Raw genomic sequence first — 26,636 nt, 5'->3', positions numbered from 1 at the left:
TGCATGCATGTCTGATGTTTGATTTGGGGGAATTAAATGAAAAGAGTTGATCCTTTGTTCCTTTTGTGTCACAAACTGTCTCACTCTTCCCCCCTCAGTCCAACAGCCTGCAAAGACAGTAGCTAATGCAGCAACTCTTTTGAGCGGGTAGCCTGTTGTTGTTATGGAAACTGGGCTCTCGGAGCTATTATTGTGAGGGGAGAACAGAATGTGTCTCTCCAATGAGCGACTCTCCACCAAATTGTTCCACTGGCCAACATACTCAGCCAAATGGGCAAAAGGAGAAATGTATGAGCAAAATATATTGGCTTGTAGGCTATTACTTGAAAGCATAGATAATTAGGCTATGTGTTGCTATAGACCTTATTCAGAGCAGCGTCATGGTGAGTACTGAAAGTGAGGCTGAGATGTTTTCAATGGCGTCCGCTGTAAAAAGCTATAACGCTCCCAGATCACTTATAATGTTGTCTGGAGTTTTTGTGTCTACTGAAATTCCTTGGATATATATTTTTGCTGTTTTTCGTCAGCCCAATCTAAAAACACATTAAATAACAGAACCCACTGAAGCAATGGACTTCTATCCATCACAGACTTGCTTTAATTTCCATTAAAAATCAAAGATGGCGCTGTTGCTGATGTGAATACAGCGCGAAATTCTCGAAATTCAATTCTCGAATGGATATGAGGGCCCTTGTGATGTGGTTCTTTTTAACAGATTAAAGGGACAGTTCACCCAAAAATTGTCATACTCACCCTCATGTTGTTGCAAGTCCGTAAGACTTTCGTTCATCTCGTTTCGAAGACAAATGGAAGATATTTTTGATAAAATCTGAGAGCTTTCTGTCACTCCATTGACAGCTATGCTACCACTTTGATGCTTCAAAAAGTTAAAAGGAGATCGAAAAACTTATCCATATGAATTGAGTGGTCTAGTCCAATTTTTCTGTAGAGACTCGATCGTTTTATATGATGAACAGATTGAATTCAGGCTTTTATTCACATATAAACATATGATCAGTGAACATATACAGAAGCTCAACCGAATCTTCTTGACGCACGAGAATGAACCTCATTGGTTCTTGTTGAAGCTCAAACGTGATGCGTAACACGAGAATTAACCTCATTGGTTCTCGCACATCATGGGAACACGCTTGAGCTTCCGTTTATCACTGATGTGTGAGTTGATGGTCTGTCTCGTCAGAAAGTTTGGACTAAACCGCTCAATTCATATGGATGAGTTTTACATCTCTTTATGAACTTTTTGAAGTGTCAAAGTGGTATTTGCATAGCTGTCAATGGAGGGAAAGAAATGAAAACCACAATCTCTCATATAGCCTACTGCACAAACCAGCGCAGTCCCGTCCCGAACGAATGACTCGTGTGAGCCGTTCATCAAAATTGCAGTCCAATTCCCATATAGCCTAATGAGTCGAATCTTTTTAGTCATTTACAACATACAACACGAACAGTAGATTCCGAATTCTGAACGATTGACTCGCCGGTTCTTTAGTTACTCTAAACTTCGTTGGATCAGTTTCTGAATCTGAACCGAATATTATTATTTTGTAGCGTAATGTCGTCCAACTCAAAATGAACCTAGAAATTCTACCCCCAGTTTCACAGACAAGGCTTAGTCCTAGACTAAAAAAACATGTTTGAGCTGTTTTAACTGAAAGCAACCTGCACTGGCATATCTTAAAATAGGTCAGTGCCATTATTTTGTCTCAAGATGCACTATAATTGAACTGAGGCGTAATCCTGGCTTTATCTAAATCCTGTTTGGGAAACCAGACCTTATTGTCTTAAAGCTGATATTAAATCAGTAGGATATAGTTATTGGCAGATTGTAAATGTTTTTTTTTTTTTTTTTTTTAAATAACAGCATGTGCATATAGATTAATTAGACATTGAGTTTTGTTATAACCAGTGGAATTTTATAAAATAAATTAATAATTTAATAAATTAGCAGATTTTTGTTAATTCAGAATTTTTGCCATATATATGCTATAGCCTGTATAGATGATCAATATATCTTTATTTTTCTTTACCAAAAATATTTTTGTATTTAGAATTATTTAGCTGGAATCTGAAATTAGCTATCTCATCTTGTGGCTACAGACAGTAGCCTACTAAAAGCAATAAGACAGAATTAGGCCTACATGTCCCCCCAAATAGGCTATTTATTCCTCAAAATTACTGAAATGGAAGTAGAATCTTATACAATTCTTATACATTTCGTGATACGCAACACAACGGCCAACCTGACACATGTGTGCATAAGAACAGCTCAGACAGAACCGAACAGAAAGTCACATATGAAGAGTGAATGATACTCCGTGATTCGTCGCGTGGTGCTGAAAGGACAGCGCCCTTAACTTTAACCTGCATGGGCGTGGCGCTTCAACTATCAACAGAGCAACGACTCTTCAAGAAGAAAATAAGAGACATTAAGAGTCATTATCCATTCTATGACTAAACCTAACATACATTTCTCTTTATTCACCGCATCACACGCGTGCTCACCAAACAAACGATGTGAACGCTAACAATGGCAAGCGACCACACAATGGGCATTAAGTGACAAGTCATCCGGGGAAAGAGCCCTCAGATATGGACACATTACATCTTTAACCCTAAAAAAACCGCATCGCATCCGCTGTTTCTCCTCTCATCTCTCCAGCAGAGCGTCACCTCATCCTCCGTCGGTCTCACGTCTACTGTACGGTAACATCCCTGGATTTTTTTTCTAACTGTCTTCGCGATATAATGCTCGATGCGCTGCGTTAAATAACATGACATAACATAATTTGCATGGTTTACAGTTATTTGCATACATTCTTCATGTTTTGTATTGCTCAACAGATTGTTCAAGATGAGTAGGCATCTTTTCTAAAGGGATTTTCATTGAAGTGTTTTCTACTTGCGATCAATTGCATGTTATTTGCAGGGCTGAATGCTGTGGATAATGAAATCCATTGTTTTGACAACTCATTTAGTCAAATAGCCTGAAGAAATGCTAATGAAGTTTCTATCATTTATTAATTTATTTAATTACTAATATTTAATGCAGTAGGTTTTTATTTTATTCTTAGAGGATTCTTATTTGAATGATCTCATTAGGATGTTAAAAAACATCCATTAGGATTCCTTTAGGATTTGTAGGAACCTCCTCGGCTCACATGTGATGCTGTTTCTCACCTCCCAATGGAAAAAACTAACATTTAGTGTCCACAGAGCAACCCCCCCGCTCTCTAACTGAGGTTTACATGCCTTTCCGTCCGTCTGACAGTATTCACTGAGAGAAATGTCTGCTCTCGGAGATGTGCCTGGGTTCTTCCAGAACATGGGAAGCTCCAGCCCCAACCAGCCACGGCAGAAATTCTGTGGCATGTTCTGCCCGGTGGAGGGTTCGTCCGACAACAAGACGCTGGACTTTGGCTCGCTGTCCTCAGGGAAGGGTCGGGTGATCGAGAGGCAGAAGGATATCTCCAAACCACGAAAGGTGGAGATCAGAAGAAGTGCCGGGAAAGAGAATCTGCAGAACCTGAAGGACGAGGTAAGAGCTGCAGGGATTGTGCATGTGGGTGATCAGTCTGAGTACATATTTCAATCATTCAAATGAAGCCTTGCTTATAATAACAGTCAACCAGTTTATTTATATAGGGCTACCTAGATATGAAAAGTGTTTCCATATTGTAGCTAATAAGGTAAGATGCAATCCAATTAATTATGAATGCTGTTTAAAATCATTAAACAAATTGAAATGTGTTTTTAAAGTCAACACCCTAAGAATGGTTAATGAAGACACATTTCTTGATTCTTTTTTTATTACATGATTTTTGATACAGATTTGCAGTCCATATGTGAACTTAAAGCATGGTGCAAGGATGACATTAAAACCTGGAAGACTAATTAGTCGCTGGTTCCCTCACGATTTTCCTATGTGTTTTTATAATGGGGGGTTTCGGTTTATGAGTAAAATAAAGCCTGTGGTAAACATAACTTGATACTTTTTGCTCCACAACGTTTGGACGTATTGCTGTACAGTGTAAGTTACACACACCCATATTGGTTTGTGACGTCATCCCTGCACCACTCTAGAGTGCAACAGTCGGGTTCCAGGAGTAAAATCTCAATTCATTATCTCCATAGGGAAATTAATTTTCAAAGATAACTTATAAACCTTTAAAGAAAGCCTCACTCTGAGCTACGAGGTTGTTAATTAGTATTTGCTTCTGTTGAAGCCGTCAGCCCACATTATTTAAACTTGGTTTTAACATTTTTGTTTTACAGCAGAATTCATGGTGAAATACTACATTACCCATGATGCTGTACAGAAAAATACACCAATCAAACAAGCCAAAATAACTCTTTAGCTCCACCCACTCCCATGAAGCACTGCAAATGACATAATCGGGTCGACCTCCCTACATATATACAATATATTTCTCCATTGTTTTTAATTATATTATGGTGTTCACAATGCCTCATGGGATTGTAGTTCTTTCCCTCACTAAAGCCGTTATGTACACAGTCTTGTACCTTTTTTATACTTATTAAAATGAAAGTTTGTAATGTTGTGATTCATAGTAGCTGGTTGGCTTGGTTCGTGGCTTATAACGCTTTCACGAAGACTTTGTTTTGAAATCCCTATGGGAGAAATGATTGGAAAAATACCAGCATGGCTGAGAAAGTGGGCGGGGACTGTTGCACTTTATTACACTGACTACGTTTACATGCAGCCAATAACCCGTTCAAAACCGGAATATTAGCAATAACCCGGTCGCGCACTGCCATGTAAACACCGGCAAAAACCCGGATATGCTCATATCCCGGTTTTTAAAAACCGGGATATTATACCTGGGGTAGCTACCCCTTTTCTAACCCGAATATTTGGTCTTGTAAACGCGTTTCGGCACATCCCCATCAAAATGTGTGTTCTGCGCATGTTCTATTCGCAAGGAATCTTGGTCTTTTGAGTAGAGACGGCGCATAAAAAAACCCCGCGTGCAGTATAGCGGAAGTAAACAAGTTGAGGTTAACATGGCGAGACGCAGCACAGCACCACACTTTTGGAGCGAGGAGGAGACCAATTTCTTTATTAGTGTGGTGAAAACCAAGAATATAATGTCTTTTATTGGATCAGTACCAGCGCCAAAGCGCAAACAAAGACTATCGCTATCTGCCCCAAACTATTCATTATCCGCCTGCTGCTGCTATTGTTGTTGTTGTCTTTGGATACAGGAAGAAGAATCGGAAATGATGCATATTGCGTCTTAATGTTGTCCGTACGTCCAGACGCAAACCGTGCGTCGCCGTTTACATCGGGATATTGGCGACTGATTACACATTCCATGTATACAGGAGTAACTCTCTCTGCTCACGCATGTAAACGGGTTATCCCGAATGTTTCAGAAACCCGAATAGTGACCTTAACCCGACCATAACTCGAATTTTAACAGCTTGTAAACGTAGTCACTGTTCTCTGGAATTCTTGATTCTGATTGGTCAATTGCAGCATCCTGTTGTCAGATATTTATATTAACCTTTAAACAGTATATTTGACCTTTTCCCTGGTAACCAATCTCCTACACTGCTAATCTTATATGAAATATGAAAAAAGTTCAGCTCAATGTCCATTGATTTACTTATTTAGCAAGTAATATGCAATATTGTAAAATGCATTGCTTCAGGATGATATAAAATCTGATCACCCTGTCTGGGTTTGATTTGCGCTATAGCTGACTGTACAGTATCCACTATTTTTAAGGTTGTTGCGGGTGAATAAAAACCATGAATCATTTTAAGGCTTGAATATTTTCTGTTGTTCTCACAGTAAAAAGGTCAAGGATGCATACAACTTCAGAGGTCATTATAGAGCTTATGTAGCCCCGCCCCCTTTTTCAGTCTTCCAGTTTGTATTTCCACAGCAGGAAGGTGAGATCTTACGGATTTATGAATGAACCGGCTCGTTTTAAAATCTCCCTGGAATATCTGTAATGACATCCGCTTCAAACATCACAATGCTGATGTTAACTTTTGTTAACTCTACAAGAAATAAATCCACTTAAGCAGTTAATCACTCTTGCCGAAATATACAGAGCTGTTGCAAAAATGGAAGTTCAAATACCAAATTCGAAATATGTCTGAACGTTTGTTTTTCGTGGCGCATATCTATTCCTCGTGTGTGTATTTATAAATAAGGTGCACCCCTTCTAGCTATAGTTCATATTTTTAATAAGAAAATGTTCAACCCCTTTAAAATAAGATGACTTTACAGTCCAGTTCTTGTTCCCAAGAGCTCAATAATTCAAGTATGTGTGGGCCTTGGTATCTGGATGCGGTAACCATAGCTACAGATACAATGATGCTGAAGGATGATTGAAGTGTGGACGATTGGGATTTAAGAGCAATAACTTGGGAACTGTTAAAGCTCATATGCCTGTTTTCCCTCTTTATATGCAGAATTACCCTACATAAACCATGGAAGAGAAAACTGAATGGCTATTTCACTGAATGCTGTTACTGTTCTTCATGATACTATACAAAAAGCGCCATGTCACCCATACCGAACAGGAAATTGTTCTGGCGAGTGTGATTTAAAGCCACTCCCATGCTTTTCTCCCTCATGACAGGCCTGAACGACTGCAGAGATCAATAGCATGTTTAAATCTACTGCATTGAGACCAAAGTAGCCTGAAGGACCCGGATGTTCAGCTATATAGACTTTGTGCACATACATAGATTTGAGGCAAAAGATTTATGTTAAGAAGGCATTAAGTGTGGTGTTATTATACAATGTTCTGAATTGCCTGAGCTAAAACTGTGCATCATATCATTTAGCTTCTTTGGCAATCTGAGGCAATCACATGTTCTTTCTGTGCACACAACTTTATTATCAAAGCATTTATTTTCAAAGCATTTCAAACATAATATTCAAAAGAACAAAATATATTTTTTAAAAAAGTCAAAATCATGAATGTTTGAGTCATGAATAGTCATTTTAGGGGGTTGACATGAATAAAACAAGCCTTTCATAAAATGGTCAAGAAATGTCTATAAAACTGGTCAAAAATAACACACACACACAGACACACACACACACACACACACTGTTGTGCTGTTATTTTTCTAATTCTGCCTTCTAATAAGATATTTATTATTATGATTACATATTGTCCGGACAGTTACACCACTTTTTGGAATTTAGCCTCACAAAAGTATCAAGGCCAACAGAAATTCTAAATCAGAAATTGAATTATTATTATTTTTTTTTTATGTATGTATGTATATACACATTGTTGATGTGTATTCAAATTCCTTATCAATATATGTTTTAATATATTTTTTAATTACAATAATTAGTTAATTGCCCCAGCAAAAAAAATAAAATAAAGCATAATAAACTGCATAATCGTTAGCATACAATCATAATTAATATTAATTTCTAAAACAGTTTTATATTTTCCATCAGTTTCGATCAGATTATGCAAAACACCATTGTCTGAAACACTGGTCACCCTCTTTGGACTCAGAGGAGGAGCTGCCGGCTATCCAGGGCGGGGTTGTGCGCATGCGCGCTGCTCTCCGCTATGAAAATCTCTCGTTTTGTCTCAGACAGTCTGGGTGGACTTGGTGCATCAGTGGAGAGGAGATATTGGGCACAGGTCTTTTGTCCTTTACATTTCTAGCGCTTTTGCCTCCTCCGTTCACCTCCTAATTTCTCGAGGACTACGAAAATTGTCCTAAACCAAGCCATTTCCCCTCCCATTATTACAGTGATAACGGTTCATCAAAGGGAATAGAGCTGAACGAAGATGTCTGGCTATCAGGGCAAGAAGAATATTCCCCGCATAACCGTGAGTTATGGAATATCTTCTTTAATTATTACGAAGTTTAAAGCATGTTTATAAATATGTAAAATCCTGTGAGAATGAATGTGTTTGATTTGCAATGCTAATGAACGCTGATCCGAACTAAACGCAACCGCTCGCGAACGCTGATCCCCTGCTCCGCCACATTATGTTACGTTACTCGGGTTAACTTGTGGTTTTTTAAAGCGAAATTCAGCTGTCAAAGTCTATAACCTAGCTCTTGAGCCTGTATGCTACTGCAGCATTTCTAGGGCTGGTTTTGTGATTCACACCCCATCTACACGACGTAACAAAACAGAAACGTTCCCTTTATAATTAACGAAGCGGTTTGCGCCGTTAACTTTGCGTCGCGTTACTACACAGATTGTTACAGTGTGTAACGAGCATAGCATTCCACGGTGTATCTAATAATTCCACTGATCAAATATGTAGCCTATTTGACCATTGCGAACAAAAACGCACACAAACGTGTTTGAGGGAGCGGTACAGGATAATGGAAAAACGCATGGCAAACCGGGAGGAAATTATCATATTTCCTTCCTCAGTAAAGTGGGCTTGATTTATAATAGGTGCACTTCATGACCCATGTCTATGCATTTTTGCATTTGGACAAGCCATGCATTGAAATAATTGTCTGTAGAGTCACAATAGAATAGACATTATCATGCATCCCCACCCCTTTGATTATAACATATATTTATGACATCACAATGCACCTAATTTGATCTGTCTTATTGTAAAACATGCTGCAAATAGCTGTTCGGAGACGGTGGAATGGAGCTCCCACTCGGCTCGGCTGGTGGCGGGTGTGCCATTGTTTCTTTTCAAAGGAAGCACTTTCAGCTGAGGTTTTGGGGGAGAGCTTTAGTTCACCCTTTTAGATTCTCTTAGCTATGTTGAATGAGAAGTAGGTGGGCTGTGGTTTCCATCCAGCATGTTCGAGAAACCACATCCAGCTCTTACTGAGATCTAAGTGGATCTAAGAGACTCCATCTCTATAGCACGTGCGGGATTTCATGCATGCAAAAAAGAATCAAATATGCAGATAGGAATGTATTCCGATAAGAAACGAGGGGAAATGTTGTGAGAAGAATGTCCTATCTGAAGCCTCATGGGGAGAAATGCTTGTGGAGTTGCCTAAAGCTGTCTGTGCCACACCCCTATACAGTCTTTTAGTGTTGCGTCTATGGCACATCGGAAAGTATGGGAATTAAACGCTTTAAAACACATCTGTCGAGTGACATCGCCTAGTGCAAAGGGCTCTCGGTTTGGATTTTGACTTGTTGCGTCGGTTAACTGTAGTCACAGCTTGGCCCCATCAGTCATCACCTCTTGTTACTGTAGTGGAATTCATGTGCAGTTCCTCGACCCGGAATTTGCTCACTGCGGACCTCCCAAGCACACTGTGACACAAAACCCTGTGCATAAATATCGTCCTCATAAAAGCTTCAGCACAATTAGGTGAGTTGTTCTGGTGCAAGTTGCGGATATTTAAAAGCAGTTGAAATGGCCATGCAAATGACAGACGCAAACTCAGATTGACCTTATTAGATGTGTGTTTCCCGTCATAAATAGCCACAGGCGTGGTTTGATGCACACATATTTGACACACAGGCATATGTGGACTGGCTGGAATGGTTGACGGGTGGGTCTGGGACTGCGAGGACCAGCTGCATTGGTCAGCTGCGCAGACAGGCGGAGGAGGACTGACATCTTCTCGTGGTTTATTAAAGATGAACGTTAGCTTTAATTCACCACATGCCTGGTCACTTTTAGCCGTAGTCATGAGGTCAGACATCAAAGCAAATTCATTGACTGCAAATTCACTTATTTTCATTGTAACAACTTACTGGCGTTGTTACATAATCACATATTATTAACTTATGGATGGATGATAGTTGTGTTACATTGTTGTTTGCTGTTTCTAGATTTTTCAGCATCAGGCCTACTGTAAAAGACCAAAATAAATAGTGTGAGTAAATATTTATATTCAATTTTTGCTTCAATATTTATTCATTAGTTTACTAAAGATGAAAGTTTGATATTGTAGTATGTATTTGGTTATGCTTTACTCAAGTATTTATAAAGTAAACCTATAAATACATATTACAATAAAAAAAAAATATTTTTTGTAAATAAATGTTTATTTAAAATAAAACTATCTGTAAGTAAATGCATACATATTTTGTAAATAAGAAATGCATTTATTAATATTTATTGTAGGCTAATATTTATTTATTTACTTTTTGCATACTCATTTAATACGTCTTGTTTTAAATATGAATAGTAGGCCTAGTTCAATAATTGACCTTGCTGTATTTAGTAACTAAACATGTAAGTACATAAGTAATGTACAATATTTATCAATTTATTTACTAATTTTATGTTTTATTTTAAATATTTATCATGGCTCTGTAGTAATTAAATAATTTAGTAAAGGAAATAAATACACATTTATTAAAATATATATTTTTTATATAAATGTATAAATATTTTGAAAACAAAGCTATTAGCTGTGTTTAGTAAATCAAAAAATACATAAGTAAATAAGTACTGTATGAATAGCCATGTATGAAAAATGTATAAAACATGTATAAGAAATGTATAAAACAAATAAATTCTTATGTAAATAAATGTACAAGGAATTAAATAAATATTAAAAATAATACTATATCATCTTTCTTGCATGTAGTTGAATTTTGCAGTTATTAAATCTAATAAAGTGTAAAATGCAGTGATTCCAGTGAGCCCAGTCATCTGGTTACCATGGCAACCGCAGCAGCTCCAGTGCAACCCAGCGATCTGTCCCAGAATGCTCTGCTGTTGTGTCCCCAGCACAAAGCACAATCTCGACTCGGACTCGTACCTGCCAAATAACATACAGGATTTCTCATTCATGATGACTTCGGAGGGAGAAAGGCCCCATGTTCGCAAACATGCAAGGCACACTTTCAGTTTTCTTTGAAAGAGGATCATATGCGGATTAAGCTGGCAACTAGATTCTGACTCAACTAAATCTGTTTCTAAATAAGTGAGGGATGGAGCTTCAAGTTAAACCCCGGGACTGGAAGTCAGTCAACTGAGTCGTCTTCTGGTCTAAAATGTAATGTCCTTTATGCATACCATACTGTTGGTGTTCATGTGACATTATAATGTTACGTTAGCATGTCTGTTCAAACTCACGTTATCATTTATGGCAAGCAGTGGTCATTATTATAAACATGCAGACCAGAAGACTTCCTGTGAGCGTTCTCATGCACTAAATATCTACTGTGACTCTGGAAAAGGTCCAGAACAAGCACCAGTTCAGCTCATAAAGTCCCTGTTTTCTTCTTCAGACTTCCTCTAATTAACATTAAGACCTTTCTGATGATGTCATTGTGCTTTAGCCCAGCATTGACGGCCGTGATTGGTTGATTTGTGCACAGAGACGGAGGAAATGGATTGCAGTGATTGTCGTGGTTATGTAATGCATGTTATGAAGCAGCTGTTCAGTGTGGCTGACCGCCAACGCCACTTGCATGGTCCCAGAAGCCCCTCTGCGGAGATCTGGACATTCAGAGAAGGCATTCTTAGACACTGGTGGTTTGTATAAAATAAACTCACTAAATACTAAAGAAAATGAAGCACTGTTTCAATGTAAGTTGGCAAAACACAAAGAATTTGAGGTAATCACATCAGTTACATCAATTTTTTTAAGTTAAGAAAAGTTTAAACAGAACTTTTATTTTGTACTCTGACATTTGAATTGCTCATAGCTAGAAATATTTGAGTAGGTTAAATCATTCATTAATTTAACTTAAAATTATAATGTAATCTCAAATATGTATAGTATAGGAAACTTGTTCTAACTAGCTAATTCAATAAATGCTAACTTGGTAAATGGTAATACCGTACAATGCTTTGATAGCATTAGCATAGCATAACAATTGCTGAATGAGTACGGCGATATAGAACATTTAACATACCAGACTCATGCTCCACTTGTCGCCATGATGGTAACTCCAGAAAACGCAACATAACAGAAACTCTTCTAAATTAGCATAGCAAAGGATTAAACACTAATCCCCTACTTAACATCAATCTTGCACATAAAAAACATTATATAACACTTAATTTTAGCATTCACTATTCCTTTTCGAGTGTCATGGCAAAGCATGCTAGGAAATAGAAATCCCAGCCCAGGTTCAGTAAAATGCAAGTTTGTCTAAATTAAAAGATACAAGTTCATAAAACTGAAAACAATGAAACAATTCTGATGACTTAAAATGTGTCAGTTTTGTGAACTCAGAAGAAAAAGAAACTTCTAAAAACTCATAAAAGTTAATTGGATTGAACTAATTTGTTGACGTTTTCCCTACTCAAACCAATTAATTATTTTGAGCGTTAGGGTTTACAGTGTTGGTTTAAGTATTGTATCTGGTGTTGTTTTCCTCTTTAATGTTGCTCTGAGATATGTATAGTAGGAGATGTCAGGTCAGTGGAGTATTCTTTCATCACTAAGTGAATCAGGGCAGGGCTTGGGAAGCCACCGAGGGCCTCATGTTGCTGGGTTGCCAACAAGCACGCAAAGAGGCAGAAACGCAGACAGAGCTGCCTTTGTCCCCGTACGATGCCGAGGGCCTTGTGACTGGAATTGTTCCACTGCTCCCCTTTCAGAAAAATGAACGTTCTTCTGGGGCTCTGAATGTAAAGAGAATCCTGGGTGGCGGCGTCCGTACCGGGGTGTCGAGCCAAACTTTACCCTTCGTACTGTTGGGAGGCATGATGCTGTTATTCATTCATTGCTTGGGAAATGAATAAAGTACAAATTTGGGACACTTTGACATTAAGATGACTCAAGCGAACAGATCTTTGTAATGAGCAATTCATTCTCATTCACTTTATTGTATGTGTCATTTTTTTTTTTTTTTTTAATGCAGGACTACTTTCCTGCAGCATTGTATTGGATGGACCCAATGAACAAACATGCCCCATTTCACTGAATGAGTCAGTGTTTATGCTTTATACAGATGATAGTTTTATGTTAATATTTATCTATATTTTTTTTAATAATCTTTGTGTAGCACTTAAATAATTAAAAAAAAAGAAAAAAAATATCAGTTAAATTCACTTATTTTCATGTTAATCACTCAGTTACTATAATTATTGCATGATCACTTATTAATGACTAATGATAAATAATTTTTATATATTTATTTATTTGCTTCAACATTTATGTCTCTTCATTCAAGTAATTATTTATTGATTTACTTAAAAAAAAAAAAAAAAAAAAAAAAAAAAAAAGTAACAATTCATTCTTTTTTTGTACTGTCTCATATTTTTCATTCACTGAAGTGTAAAAGACTGACCTAAAGTGCAAACCAATAGAATTCGAGTGCAGGCTGCGAAGGAGCATTTCATTGGCTTAGCTGCTGAACGAACACGCCCCCTTCACAGAATGAGTCAGTGTTTTTAGTCTGATCGAGACTCCTCAATGAACTGGGACATCTCGCTCGTAAACGAACTGAACAATTGAAACATTGAGAATGAGTTTCTGCCTGTAGTTCCTTCAGCTCTGTGTGTGAGTCAGTCTTGTTCACTAAAAGGAGATTAATGTCATGAATTATGAATGTGTATAAATGTGTACCATACACAATTTTGAAGAGAAACCTAACTGTAGTAGTTTTGTAGACATGCATATTATAATAAGACTTCTAGCATTTTTTAAGTCTAGAGTTTTTATCGAGTGAATTATTAAATGACTCAATCATAACACACAAAAGACTTAACCAACCTAGTGTAACTATATAACCTGTTGAAAGGTCACTAAACGAATCAGTGAGTGAATAGGAACGAATCATTTTGGTGAATGTCTTTAAAGATTCGAGTCACTGAGATTAATAAAAAATCCCCAGTACTGATTCAGTACACACTAGACTAGAAATAGCAGTTTCAGCTTCAGGTTGTAAGAGTGAATCAGTGTCTTCAATGTTTAACAGAGCACAGTGACAGATAAATGTTCCACGGTGAACATGTGTTTATAATTGTGAAGGCCACAGAATTTAGTGATGCTCCTTCTAAAGAATGCGGGCGACATTATACTGGTTCCTTATAAGCTCTGATTTAATGGCTCCTGTTAAATGTGTATTTTTTGTAGTATATTAGGTTTTATACTCATCAGTCCTCCTGACTGATGTCGAGTGTATATTTAATGAATGCTTCTAACACCATCTTCAGCTTGCAGCAGTGTTCTTCAGTGCTGCGCCAAGGTGAATAGACAGTTTGCACATGTAATTCGATGGGATACTAAGGTGATTTTTATCTGTCTTTACAGAGTGACCGCCTCTTGGTTAAAGGGGCTAAGATTGTGAATGATGATCAGTCGTTCTGTGCCGACATCTATATAGAGGATGGCCTGATCAAGTGAGTATGAGAGATTCTTAAATTACAGTAATATATCATTGTTAATCAAATGAGAAGATAGATAGATAGATAGATAGATAGATAGATAGATAGATAGATAGATAGATAGATAGATAGATAGATAGATAGATAGATAGATAGATATATAGATAGATAGATAGATAGATAGATAGATAGATAGATAGATAGATAGATAGATCTGTCTTTCAGCAGTCTGGGGTTATGAGGTTAGTGTGTACAAAATGTGCCTTTATATCACATGACACATAATGAGATAATGAAATAGCCCTTTAAATGTGGCTTTTGAAATTAAATTAAGATTCATCCGATTGTATAACTTGTATTGCATTTTTCATATCTCACTCTCCACTCACAGGCAAATTGGAGAAAATCTGATAGTGCCCGGTGGGGTGAAAACCATCGATGCCCATGGGCGTATGGTGATGCCAGGTGGCATTGATGTGCACACACGCTTCCAGATGCCTGACAGGGGCATGACTTCTGCAGATGACTTCTACCAAGGCACCCGCGCTGCGCTGGCTGGAGGAACCACCATGATCAGTACGTGTCAAACTGGCCTCAGTACACTGAGCTTGACGGAGAAACTGACTTGAGATCAGTCTGAATACCGTGTGCATAGTAAAAATATAGAACATCATAGCAACCACTTAGCAATGCCTTTGCAACCACTCATGATGCCTTTGCAACCACCTAGAAATGCCATAGCAACCAACAAGAAATGCCCCAACAACAACCATTGTTGGGCTTGTGACTCAAAAACTTCATTTATTTCTCATTACTCTTTTTAAAAGTAATATTAATACTTATTTATACTCCATCCCCTTTGGTCGGTTGCAGGGCCTCAAGCCAACCCACGCCATCCCCCACCCCCGGCTCATTAACTATTTCCCCGCCATTGAAGGAAACAAGCTGATTTATGGATGGTAACAATATCATTCCAGTAATCATCTTAGTAATTTGTTTGTCACTGCAAAATGTAATGTTATTATTGTAACGTGTTACTAGGACTACACATTACTGGCCACAACATCATAACAACCATGTAGTAATTCATTAGCAATGCCCTGGCGACCACCCACAACACGCGAGCAAACAAATAGTAACACTTTGAGCACTACTCAAAACTTTTGGCCACAAAACATTTACTGGCCACAACATCATAACAACCACTAATATCTATGGACCAGAAAATCTAAGCAACTTGGGCTAGTAAACAATGCCCTAAAGCATCCACCCTCAATGACCTAGCAACACTCTAGAAACCACCCACAACACTAAAGTAACCACTTAGCAGCGCCCTGGCAACCACCCACAATACCACAGCAACCACTATACACCACACTGGAAACCACTCACAACACCTGAGCAAATGCATAGGAATGCCCTATCACTGCCCTGAAAGCCAACATCAATCCAAAAGCAACCACCCACAACCACCTAGCAACCACGTAGGAATAATTTAGCAACCACCAACATAACCATAGCAACACCCTAGCAATCACCCACAACACCTGAGCAAATGCATAGGAATTCCCTATCACTGCCCGGAAGCCACCATATAATAGCAACCACCCACAACCACCTAACAATACTTTAGAAACACCAACATAACCATAGCAACACCCTGGCAACCACCCACAACCCCTGAGCAAATGCATAGTAATCCTTTAAACACGACTTAGAACACCTTAGCAACTGCTAATATTCAGGGGCCAGAAAATCGCAGAAACTTGGGCCAGTAAGCAACACCCTAGCAACCATGACAGTGCCATAGCAACCATCTAGTATTGCTCTAGCAAGCACCACTCACACTTTCTCCAATTTGCTTTTGGTTCCTATGGTCTTAATACAGATAACACAGTTAAGCTTTGGTTAGACCTTCTATAACTATGTTATACTTTTCCATTAGTGTTATCAAAGCTGTGATGTCTGGCTGAGTCGCTGTATCCTTTATGATGCAGCCATCATTTAGTGTGTGTCAGTATGACAGACCGGATGGAGACAGTGCGCCTAAAATAGTACAAGAGACTGTTTTCATGTCTCTGTTTGTCCTCATTTCAGCTCAGAGCGGCATTACTTAACTGATTGAAGTGCTTTTTAATCTGTAGGAGCGCTTTAATATCTGCCTAACCACTGTGTGTTGAACAGTCGATCATGTGGTGGCTGAACCCGGGACGAGTTTGATCTCAGCCTTCAATCAGTGGCGGGAATGGGCGGACAGCAAAGCGTGCTGCGACTATTCCCTTCACGTGGACATCACCGAATGGCACAAGGGTGTTCAAGAGGACATGGAGACGCTCGTCAAAGATCACGGTAAAGCACTGCCAGCGTTCCCTGATGTGAACATCTGTATCTGCTGTACGAACCCGCCAGAGTTAGCGTTTACTCCATCGGTCAGGAATTCTGCTGCTGCGCTGTTTCACCTAATGTCTCACCGACATTTCCCTCTGTAATTTCATACCCCGTCTTTGTGTGCAGGCATTAACTCTTTCCTCGTCTACCTGGCTTACAAAGACGTTTTCCAGCTCACTGATTCCCAGGTATGACTTCCTCCGTGAGTTGCACATTCTTACTCGTCTTGTAAGATCTCATGAAACTTGCCAAAAACACACCCAGGTCATATATAACCAGGAAATCAAAAGAGAGAATTTAAAGATAAGAAAGTTAAGCCTCTTTTTTTTGTTGGACCAAAAAGATACAGGAACATAAAGACAATGTTGCTATATTGTCATGAACGTTTTCACAATGGAAAACACCTTAATGGCCCAAAAACATAATGGTATTAGCATTGTTTTGGAAATATTCTTTGGTATCTTTTTTGAAGTACATTGATTGTTTGTTTTTTGAGTGTGCAGTTTAACATGACTTTTCTTTTCTGGATAAAAAGCCTGACTATGCATAAAAAATTTACATGTACCATGGTCAAACCATAGTATTTTTTTAAGCACATTTGTTTGTTCATTTATTAATTTAATTTATTTTTAAGTTTGCAGTTTAATGTGATGGTATTAGGTTTTGAATTACAATGGATTTTATTAGTTTATTTAGCTGTTTAATGTGACTTTTGCAGTTTAACCCTAACTATGCACTAGGTATTACCATGATTTTGGACATGTACCATAGTAAAACCATGGTATTTTTTGAAGTATGTTGAAGCATGACATGCCACAGATGCCATGATTCCTCTCAGGATTGATAAATAATGGAATTATGCATTTAAAATGTTTTCAAAAAAAAAAAAAGTCTTCCATCTGTTACCATCACAGTTTTAGGGGGCACGGTGCCACGTTTCTTGGGGTTGACTATGTTCTAATTATCATTGAGAATTGTGCAAAAAGGAGAAAAGCACATCTAAATAGAGTCCCTTGGCAATTTATAAACAAATGATGTTTGAATAGTCTGGCGGTGACCATTGCAGAATTCTTCTGTCATATTTGGCATTCCTTCTTGAGTGAGGTCAAATGTGTGTTTCTGTGCAGATCTACGAAGTGTTGAGTGTAATTCGGGACCTCGGGGCCATCGCTCAGGTCCATGCTGAGAACGGAGACATCATAGCCGAGGTGAGATCTTCAGAGAGTCCAGCGCTGAGCTCCATTACTCAGAGTTACTATCAACAATAAACTGTTTGGAGATGTTAAATCAAAACATATGTTCCACAATGAACACTCAGACTTTATATTGGCGAGCAAAGCCAAAGCAAATATTCCTACATGAGGTCGATATAATTAATTGCAGATGACTTTTGGCTCAGGGATGTGTGTATTTATCATTATGAAGATAAGCAAACTCTTTGTAATAAGGACAAAGTTTGGTTGTGGAGATTAAATGTATTGTTTTTTAATGTATACAGTGTATATTGAGACTATGGCATGATTATTTAAAGATTCGGTGATCTCATGCTACTCTTATCTCCCCATCCCGCTCTCTTTCTTTTATGTCAACAGGAGCAGCGCAGGATTTTCGAGTTGGGGATCACTGGACCAGAGGGACATGTCCTCAGTCGTCCAGAGGAGGTGAATGGCAGTGAATACTGGGAACGGATTATTTTCCATTTTCTCATCAGAAGGAAACATAGTTTCGTAGAAGAAACCCTTTGTATTGAATTGGTTTTATGGATCATTTAGGTGGAGGCGGAAGCAGTCAACCGCTCTGTAACAGTGGCCAATCAGACCAACTGCCCTCTTTACGTCACCAAGGTGATGAGCAAAAGTGCTGCTGATGTCATCGCCCAGGCCAGGAAAAAAGGTGTGATGCAAAATAATATATCGCAATATAAAACTAAATATGGCGACTCTAGGGTTGGTATGCCTTTGATTGAATCAAGTTATCAACTGAGCCATTCTGAAACATTCAAGGTTGAATAACAAAATGGAAGAACATTCTGAGGTGGTTTGATCTAATCCCGCTCTGTCTGCGCCATTAAAATGAGGTATTATTAGACTGGACAAGCAAGGCAGGTTTTATGAGCAGAATTGCACTGCAGTAGTGCAAAAAAAAAAAAAAATTCAGCATGCTATGACTCAGCTGTTCTTGGCTAGACCGCAAGAAATGACATCATAGTGGTTAGGCTCCAGAATTAGGCAAGGGAATTAGAGTGAAATTATATATGCTGTTCATAATTCAGTATCTTTGAACCATTTAGGCACCGTAGTCTATGGAGAGCCAATCACAGCAAGTCTTGGCACGGACGGCTCACACTATTGGAGCAAGAACTGGGCCAAGGCCGCCGCCTACGTCACGTCCCCACCCTTGAGTCCAGATCCCACCACACCGGACTATCTCAACTCGCTGCTGTCATGGTAAGGTCACTTAATGTCTGTTCCTTTTTAGGATGTATTTATGATTTGATTTGTTTTGGTTGTGAAGCCCTAAGTGTACCTTGAGAAATTCACTTAATTTATGGGGTCTGAGAGCGGTTTAAAAAACGGTGGCTAATGTGTGTAAGTCAGACCAACTCAGAAAGTGGCCTGAGTACAGTTCAGTTTAAGTCTGCAGTATTCATATTCATTTCAACATTTACTAATGTTATTAAAATAAAATGTTGTATGTGTTAACATTAGTTAATGCACTGTGAACTAACTAACATGAATAAACAATGAACAGCTATATTTGTATTAACTAACATTAACAGAGATTAATAAATACAGTAACAAATGTATTGCTCATTGTTAGCTAATACATTAACTAATGTTAACTAATGAACCTTATTGTAAAATATAACTATTATCATTATTATTATATTAAATTATTATATTGAATATAAAAATATAATTACAAGTTGGAAATATTTATTAAAATAATAATAATAATATTGAATACCAAAACAAATTGTATTAATTTATAATTAATTACTTATCATATGCTATATTATATCATTCATATTTGTATAATTTAATCGTTAATTTTACAAATAATATATATTTTTAATTAAATAATATTAAATAATAATAATACACATTATTATTAAATTATTTCTTTAAATATCATATTAAAACAATAATAATAAATAAAAATAATTTGACTAATAACTATTATTATATTTTGTATTATTTAATTTATTATTTTTTATTAATTTATGTTTAAAAATGTTGTTTAATTAATGATGATGATAATAATAATAATAATATAAATTATAAAATAATAAATCACATATTATTATTATTATTAAATTATTATTTAGATTATTAAATTAATATTTATTGTTAGCAATATAATAATAATTATAATAATACTAATATACTGTAATGGTCTAACAAAAAAAAAATTATGATGAAAAATAATGGTGAATAGAATCTGGATTGAGACGTGATCACAACTAAAATATATCTAAATGAGTTCTGAGGCACTTTAAGTGAGACTTTTAATCACTTTTTTAGTCTGATTTGTTTTAAAGTAGTCAATCATTTTATCCATTAAAACTCATCTTTGATAACAAAAATTACATTTTTAAAATAAAAAGATTTCTTCATGCCTCAAAATAGCTTGAATGTAACTGTACACCCTTGCTTCATTTAGTATATGCGGATCCAGGGATATGCTAATTAGCTCCGCCTCCACTCACTCACGCCAGCTCTAGTAAACTAGTACATTTACTGTAGTAAACGCTGCACAATGGTATCGCTCTTTTAAAACGTCGGACACAACGGTAATTAATCAGCCTTTTGCTTGACTATGTTATCATATGTGTTGCTAATGTTGCACAAACCATGTTGCCGTTCGCCACCTCAGTCTGCCTTCTAAAAACCAGTATCCTTAGAAACGCTTTGAACAACTCATAACATCAGTGGAGAAAGGCATATAGTTCATCATAACATCGTAATATACATCATACATAATTCACCCGCTATATTGCTAAATGTTTTTATATCAACAGAAAAATATACCTGGATAACCTGGCTTCTCTTGAGACTCCCCTGTTCAGAGCATAGTAATGATTATATGCTAAAGCCCGTCGGCACGTTGACATGTTTGGTTACACGAAGGTAGTTTGTGACTTCAGAAACACTGGCGATTTCAAACCGCGTTTTTGAGACTATCTTTGGTTCACTGCAGTTTTAAGGAGAAAATACTCAGCAATGGTGTTGACTTATGAATTTGCACGTCGTGGTTTCTCTTAAAGCATTTTAAAAACACCACATAGACATATAAACAACATTAAAAGCTTGATTTTCACCACATGGGGTCTCTAAAGACAAGTGTGAAAAGGGTTTGCTTAGTATATAAATGTAACTGTTTGTAGAAGAGACCCATTTGTTTTGTGCTAACAGTATATTTGTTTCTTTATAGTGGAGATCTGCAGGTAACAGGAAGCGCTCACTGCACCTTCAACACCGCCCAGAGAGCTGTGGGTAAAGACGACTTCACCCTCATCCCTGAAGGAACCAATGGCACTGAGGAAAGGATGTCCATCATCTGGGACAAATGTGTGGTGAGACAGAAATACTAGTCTGCAAACAGTAAGGAGTTACAAGCTGCCACGGTGCAGAATCCACTCTTCCTTCCATCATATAAACAAAATCAGTCAGTAGTCATGGGAGTCCAAACAGTCCGAGCTGAACAGACAAGCACACTCAAGTGGACACAAACACAAACAAGACAAATCTCTCCCTGTGGTCCCTGTCATTCGTAGGTAACTGGAAAAATGGATGAAAATCAGTTTGTGGCCGTCACCAGCACCAACGCCGCTAAAATCTTCAACTTGTACCCACGTAAGGGCCGCATTGCCGTGGGCTCAGATGCGGATCTGGTTCTGTGGGAGCCGGATGTTACAAAGATCATCTCAGCGAAAAGCCACAATCTGGTGAGTTCTTCTGTCAGCAATGTCATGTGTGTTTAAAACCAACGTGAAATGCAAAGCTTCGGTCATGAGACGCTGGATGGCGCAGGCTGATAGGTCCTTAACTCAATCTGCTTGCAATCACATCATCTATAGGGCGCAGATGATTGGTTCCTGCCGCATCAGTAGCCAATGAACTCACTGCTCAACCTTCAAATACTTGGTCAGCATTTGCTGTAGCGGTTTGCAGCGCGCTTTCAGAAACCCTCCACCTTCCCCAGCTCCACCTGTATAGATCTGCTACGGGTAATTCACATATGCCATTTTTTACAGCAATTGCTGTAAAAAAAAATGATTGCTCACAGCAGGGTGTCGTGTATGCATTGGCATTAGCAAGTCCTGTATTTGCTCTGCAGCAGCAATAACAACAGCAGCGTAGCAGATCTATTCCGCCAAGACCAAACATAACAACACCGTCATATCCATTTCCATGCCAAACACTCAGAAAGTGTTAGACATCAAAATAGACCCTATTTACTTTCCTAACACATGTTCCTGGTCTTACTGTGACTCATTAATGCACATTATTGATTGATTGTGTTTATGTGATTTGACTTGTATTCATGCCATCAAATGTATGTGCCTCAGTGTAGTTAACCAGTGAGCAAAGTTGTGTTTTTAAGGATGTGGTTTGCAGTCCTGACCATAGAACATTGGTTGTGCTGACCAAATGTTGGGCGTGGGCATGTTACTCATGCGAGTGATGTCATTCTGAGCTCGGCCTGGGTAATTGATGTCTCCCTCCTGGTTTGGAGGCGTGACAGCGTGCAGGACGCCATGAGGATCTTTTTTTAATGTCTTCTATTTGTGTTCATGAGCTTAAAACACATTGGCCTTAGAGGGTTGTGTTCTTTTGTCTGGTGGATTTTATTTTTAACAATATATCTAAACATCCTAAAATAAAGATTTGTGTTAAATATTTAAATATATAATATTTGTGTAACATACATTACATTATATATATATATATATATACATACACATTGTAGGTATAATTCATAATATATGAATACATTTAATTTATAGTTTAATACATTTATTTTATATTATTAATAAATGAGCAATATGTAATTTAATATATAATATTCAATAATATAAAATATACTTGTATACTAGCTAGCTTTATTTTCATTTGCAAATAGATTTTTTTCTTTCTTGTTTTAAGCCTAAACCTCACTAAATATTGTAAGAATTATAATTATTATTATTATAATGGCGAAAACAGAAAAATAATAGAAAAATAAATGTAATTTAAGATATATATTTGCTAAAAATACGCTACCATTCAAAAGTTTGGGGTCAGTAAGATTGTTATAAAGATATTTTTATTTTTATTCAGCAAAGATGCGTCAAATGTAATAAAAGTAAAGTTTTTTTTTTTTTTACAGTGTTACAAAAGATTTAATAAACACAGCCTTGGTGAACATTAGAGTCTTCTTTAAGTTCTCAAAACATTTACAATCTTACAGACCCCAAACTTTTGAATGGTGGTGACCGCTTAATATTTATACAGTTTTGCTTCTCAGGGACAGTTCTGGAAAACAAGACAAAAGTCCTGAGTGTGAGTGTGTGTGTTCAGGACCGTAGGCAACCGCTTGGTGTTTGAGCATGTGTGTGTTGATTATCAGATTCACTGAATATCCTCATGCTGTTTTTAGGTCTTGTGGGATGTTCTGTATTGCTTTTTGGCAAAGTTTCAACAGGAAGTGTCATGCCGCTGCTTCTTGTTTTCCAGGCAGTGGAGTACAACATCTTCGAGGGTACCGAGGTGCGCGGGGTGCCGCTGGTGGTCATCAGCCAGGGAAAGATCGTACTGGAGGATGGAAATCTCCACACCACAGAGGGATCTGGACGCTACGTGAGCCGTAAGCCTTTCCCTGACTATGTCTACAAGAGGATAAAGGCTCGCAGCAGGGTGAGTTATTGATCAATGTTTTTTTTAATCAGGTTTTCTAATCTGAAATCTATAGATACACAATCTGCTGGTGACCATATTGATACGGTTTATTATTATTACTTTTATTGTTATTAAGAGTATATAATTATTATAAATTATTAATTGTCTGTGTGTATATGTATATATATATGTGTGTGTGTGTGTGTGTGTGTGTGTGTGTTTGTGTGTGTGTGTTTAATATTCATTAATTTGTTAATATTATTATTATTTATATGATTTTTTAAAAATATTACAATATAATTGTTATAGAATATTATACCATAGAAAATATTCTAGCATTGGTGTTTTCAACATTGATAATAATGAAAATGTTTCATGAGCAGCAGGTATTTAAATTGTAATAATATTTCACAATATTAATGTTTTTTAATATAATATTAATATAACTTTTTTATCAATTAAATACACCCTTGGTGATCATAAAAGACTTCTTTGTAAAACATTAAAAACATTGTAATTATTTCAAAGTTTTGACCCGCAGTGGGTGTATAAGTCGGTGTAGACACGTGTATAGTGCATCTATGCATTATTTATGCATTTATTTAAAAGTAATATTGTGAAATATTTGCACAATTTAAACAATAAAATTGTAATTTATTCCTGTGATGCAAAGCTGAATTTTTGAAATTTGAATCCGTGGCGGAAGGAAGTAGTTCCGCACAACATAATGATTTTGAAGACACTCCGTTGTTGTTTCTTAATTATTTATGCCGTCAAACTGTTGTATAAACGCAATATCACACTCGTAGCCGTGCATATATGGCATATATCAGCACGCAGTGATTACCTACATCCGAATCACAGCTGTGCTGATATACAGTCACATCGCACTGCTACTCATGTGATATTGCTCATATGATTATTCTGTTATAAATAAACTTATTAATAAGTTAGTATATTTCGCCTTTTAATATAAATGTCACTTAATTCGTATTAACTGTTAACTGTTTGTGGTTTTCTAAATGTTGCTGGTTATCAGTGTTTTACTAATATTATCATGCACCATTATTTCTTAGCTTGCTGAACTGAGGGGCGTCCCGCGGGGTCTCTACGACGGGCCGGTCTGTGAAGTCTCAGTGACGCCCAAAGCTGTGACCCCTGCTTCCTCTGCCAAGACCTCTCCTGCCAAGCAGCCCGCTCAACCGGTCCGCAACCTGCACCAGTCTGGCTTCAGTCTCTCTGGTGAGCATCGCAAGGATATCAATTAGAGATCAATTGAGATGCATGACATATCAGTAGCTAAATTCACTTGCTAAATTCCTTTTGATTTCCATTTCAGGCGCTCAGGCTGACGACAACATCCCCCGCCGCAACACCCAGCGCATCGTTGCGCCCCCTGGTGGCAGGGCTAACATCACCAGCCTGGGCTAGACCCCTGTCCTCCAGCCGGCAGGAGAACAGTGGGTTGGGGGGGAGGGATGTCTATAAACGGAGGGGTTTGCTGAAACCACCGTGTCAAATCAAGAACCGAACCCTCCACAGGGCCTATGATTCTTCACTCCCTACTCTCCCAACCCCCGAGCTCTCGCCCTTTTCCCTTGTTTTTCTTTTCCCAACCCTACACCACTTCCTAAAGAAGACATCTAGACAAAAAAAAAAAGAAAAAAGTATTTGCCTCATGTGAAGAAAGGAAAAATGTAACATCCACATTTGAGCACTTCTGATTGTATGATTTTTATACTGTACTTTCTACCCACCACGAGTCATGTTACTATTATTGTATTTAACTTTATTTGCTTTTTGAAATCGGAGGGATCAAGTGTGTGTGTACTAGAGAAGCTGTTTATCATTGTTACATATTAACAAGGCAAGGGTTAGAGTACTGGGTTTCTTGTGTCATTGTTTGTGGCGAAAAGTCTATTAGGACTTTTATTACATTAGTAATGTCTATATTTTTAGGCTTTTTTTATTACGTTTTTTTTTTATTTTTTTTAACTCAAACAATCAGTTTACATCAATGAACACCTGACCGTATTCCGCCCTGTCCGTGGCATTCAATGCGATCATTTCTGTACCAGTCAATAAAAGAAAGCTTTTGGTTGCTAATTAAAAACCATGTTTTGTTTCACAACCAGATATATTTAATTAACAATGTTAATGTTATTGAAGAAGAAACCGCCTGTAAAAACAAGCAGCTTAGCAACGTTAGAGAAAATAAGAGAGGACCACAAGTGATTCTAGCTGGAAATGTTCCTTGTTTTGTCCTCATTCCAAAAGAAACTCGATATTTTCTTCTTCTTTTTTTTTTTTTTTTTTTGCACAAGCTGCTTTAATTCTTAAAGGATAAGAATAGGAGAAAGTCCAGGTTGTTTTTGGCCGTGAAGAAACAGAGGGCTGTTTCTGTGAGGATTATTGAGAATTTAGCAGGTGTTAGCTAAAGGTGTTACATCTCTCATAAAGAACAAAGTGGATGTGGCGCTGTGAAATTAGTAACGATTTCGTAATGCACTAGAGCCTAAAGTATACTTAAATTTTTGACGTGCGTACAGCCGAACAAGTAGCGAGTGTGCGCGAATATACATTCCGGCGCATTAGGGCCGGTTCACACAGAACGAGTTTTCGCTTTGAAAAGACGCGGGCAGTTGAATGGTAAAAAAAAAGCAAGGTCTCAAGACTTGTTTTTTAAAAGTTACTCGACTTGATTAACTTGTTACCTCGAGTGGCGTGTTTTTTAAAAACGCAGTGTCGTGTTGCGAGACGTTGCAAAAGATGCGATACGCGAGTGCAGTGGTCAAACGCGTCCGTCTAGCGCTTGTTTACATAGAAAAACGAAGAAAGTAGCGCAGCGGAATGGAAAAACGCGCTCTGTGTGAACGGCCACTTAGAATGTTTCATCCTTGTCCACTGTCTGCGCTATTTCTCATCGAAGTTATGACCGTAAATGTTATTAAAAAAGTATTTTTTTACTCGTTTAAAGTAGTCGCGGGTATTTCTTAATCTCTCACACAAACGCTTAATCCCCGTGTTTCTTTTTCCGCTATGAAACCGCGACGAGGGCCACCTTGTGGACAAATTAATCATCTTTTTTTTAAAATCAAAACCC

At 37.6% G+C, this 26,636-nt stretch overlaps 1 protein-coding gene across 2 annotated transcripts; it reads left to right on the top strand.

Moving 5' to 3' along the window:
• Positions 1 to 1,147: 1,147 nt before the first annotated feature.
• On the top strand, positions 1,148 to 25,528 carry dpysl2b (dihydropyrimidinase like 2b). Of its 2 annotated transcripts, XM_079600557.1 has the most exons (15): positions 1,148 to 1,380; positions 3,290 to 3,556; positions 14,191 to 14,279; positions 14,656 to 14,840; positions 16,449 to 16,613; positions 16,779 to 16,840; positions 17,780 to 17,860; positions 18,245 to 18,313; positions 18,425 to 18,545; positions 18,943 to 19,099; positions 21,087 to 21,228; positions 21,430 to 21,600; positions 23,372 to 23,551; positions 24,610 to 24,775; positions 24,873 to 25,528. In XM_079600557.1, the coding sequence occupies exons 1-15, from the start codon at positions 1,234 to 1,236 to the stop codon at positions 24,962 to 24,964; spliced, it is 2,094 nt and encodes a 697-aa protein (XP_079456683.1). In that variant the 5' UTR covers positions 1,148 to 1,233; the 3' UTR covers positions 24,965 to 25,528. The 2 variants fall into 2 exon arrangements, with proteins under 2 accessions (XP_079456683.1, XP_079456682.1); XM_079600556.1 differs by lacking the exons at positions 1,148 to 1,380; positions 3,290 to 3,556 and adding an exon at positions 7,557 to 7,859.
• The last annotated feature ends 1,108 nt before the right edge of the window (positions 25,529 to 26,636 follow it).

This window comes from Phoxinus phoxinus (assembly GCF_949152265.1).
Source record: "Phoxinus phoxinus genome assembly, chromosome: 23".
NCBI classification, from domain to species: domain Eukaryota; kingdom Metazoa; phylum Chordata; class Actinopteri; order Cypriniformes; family Leuciscidae; genus Phoxinus; species Phoxinus phoxinus.
The sequence above is the reverse complement of the archived record's forward strand: the minus strand, read 5'-3'. Positions and strand labels throughout refer to the sequence as shown.

Bases quoted from the DNA above. Each gene is read 5' to 3' on its own strand.
- dpysl2b (XM_079600557.1), top strand. From the start codon at position 1,234: ATGAGTTTTACATCTCTTTATGAACTTTTTGAAGTGTCAAAGTGGTAT. The intron at 18,314-18,424 runs GTGAATGGCAGT...TGGATCATTTAG, and splicing joins TCCTCAGTCGTCCAGAGGAG to GTGGAGGCGGAAGCAGTCAA. The intron at 18,546-18,942 runs GTGTGATGCAAA...TGAACCATTTAG, and splicing joins CGCCCAGGCCAGGAAAAAAG to GCACCGTAGTCTATGGAGAG.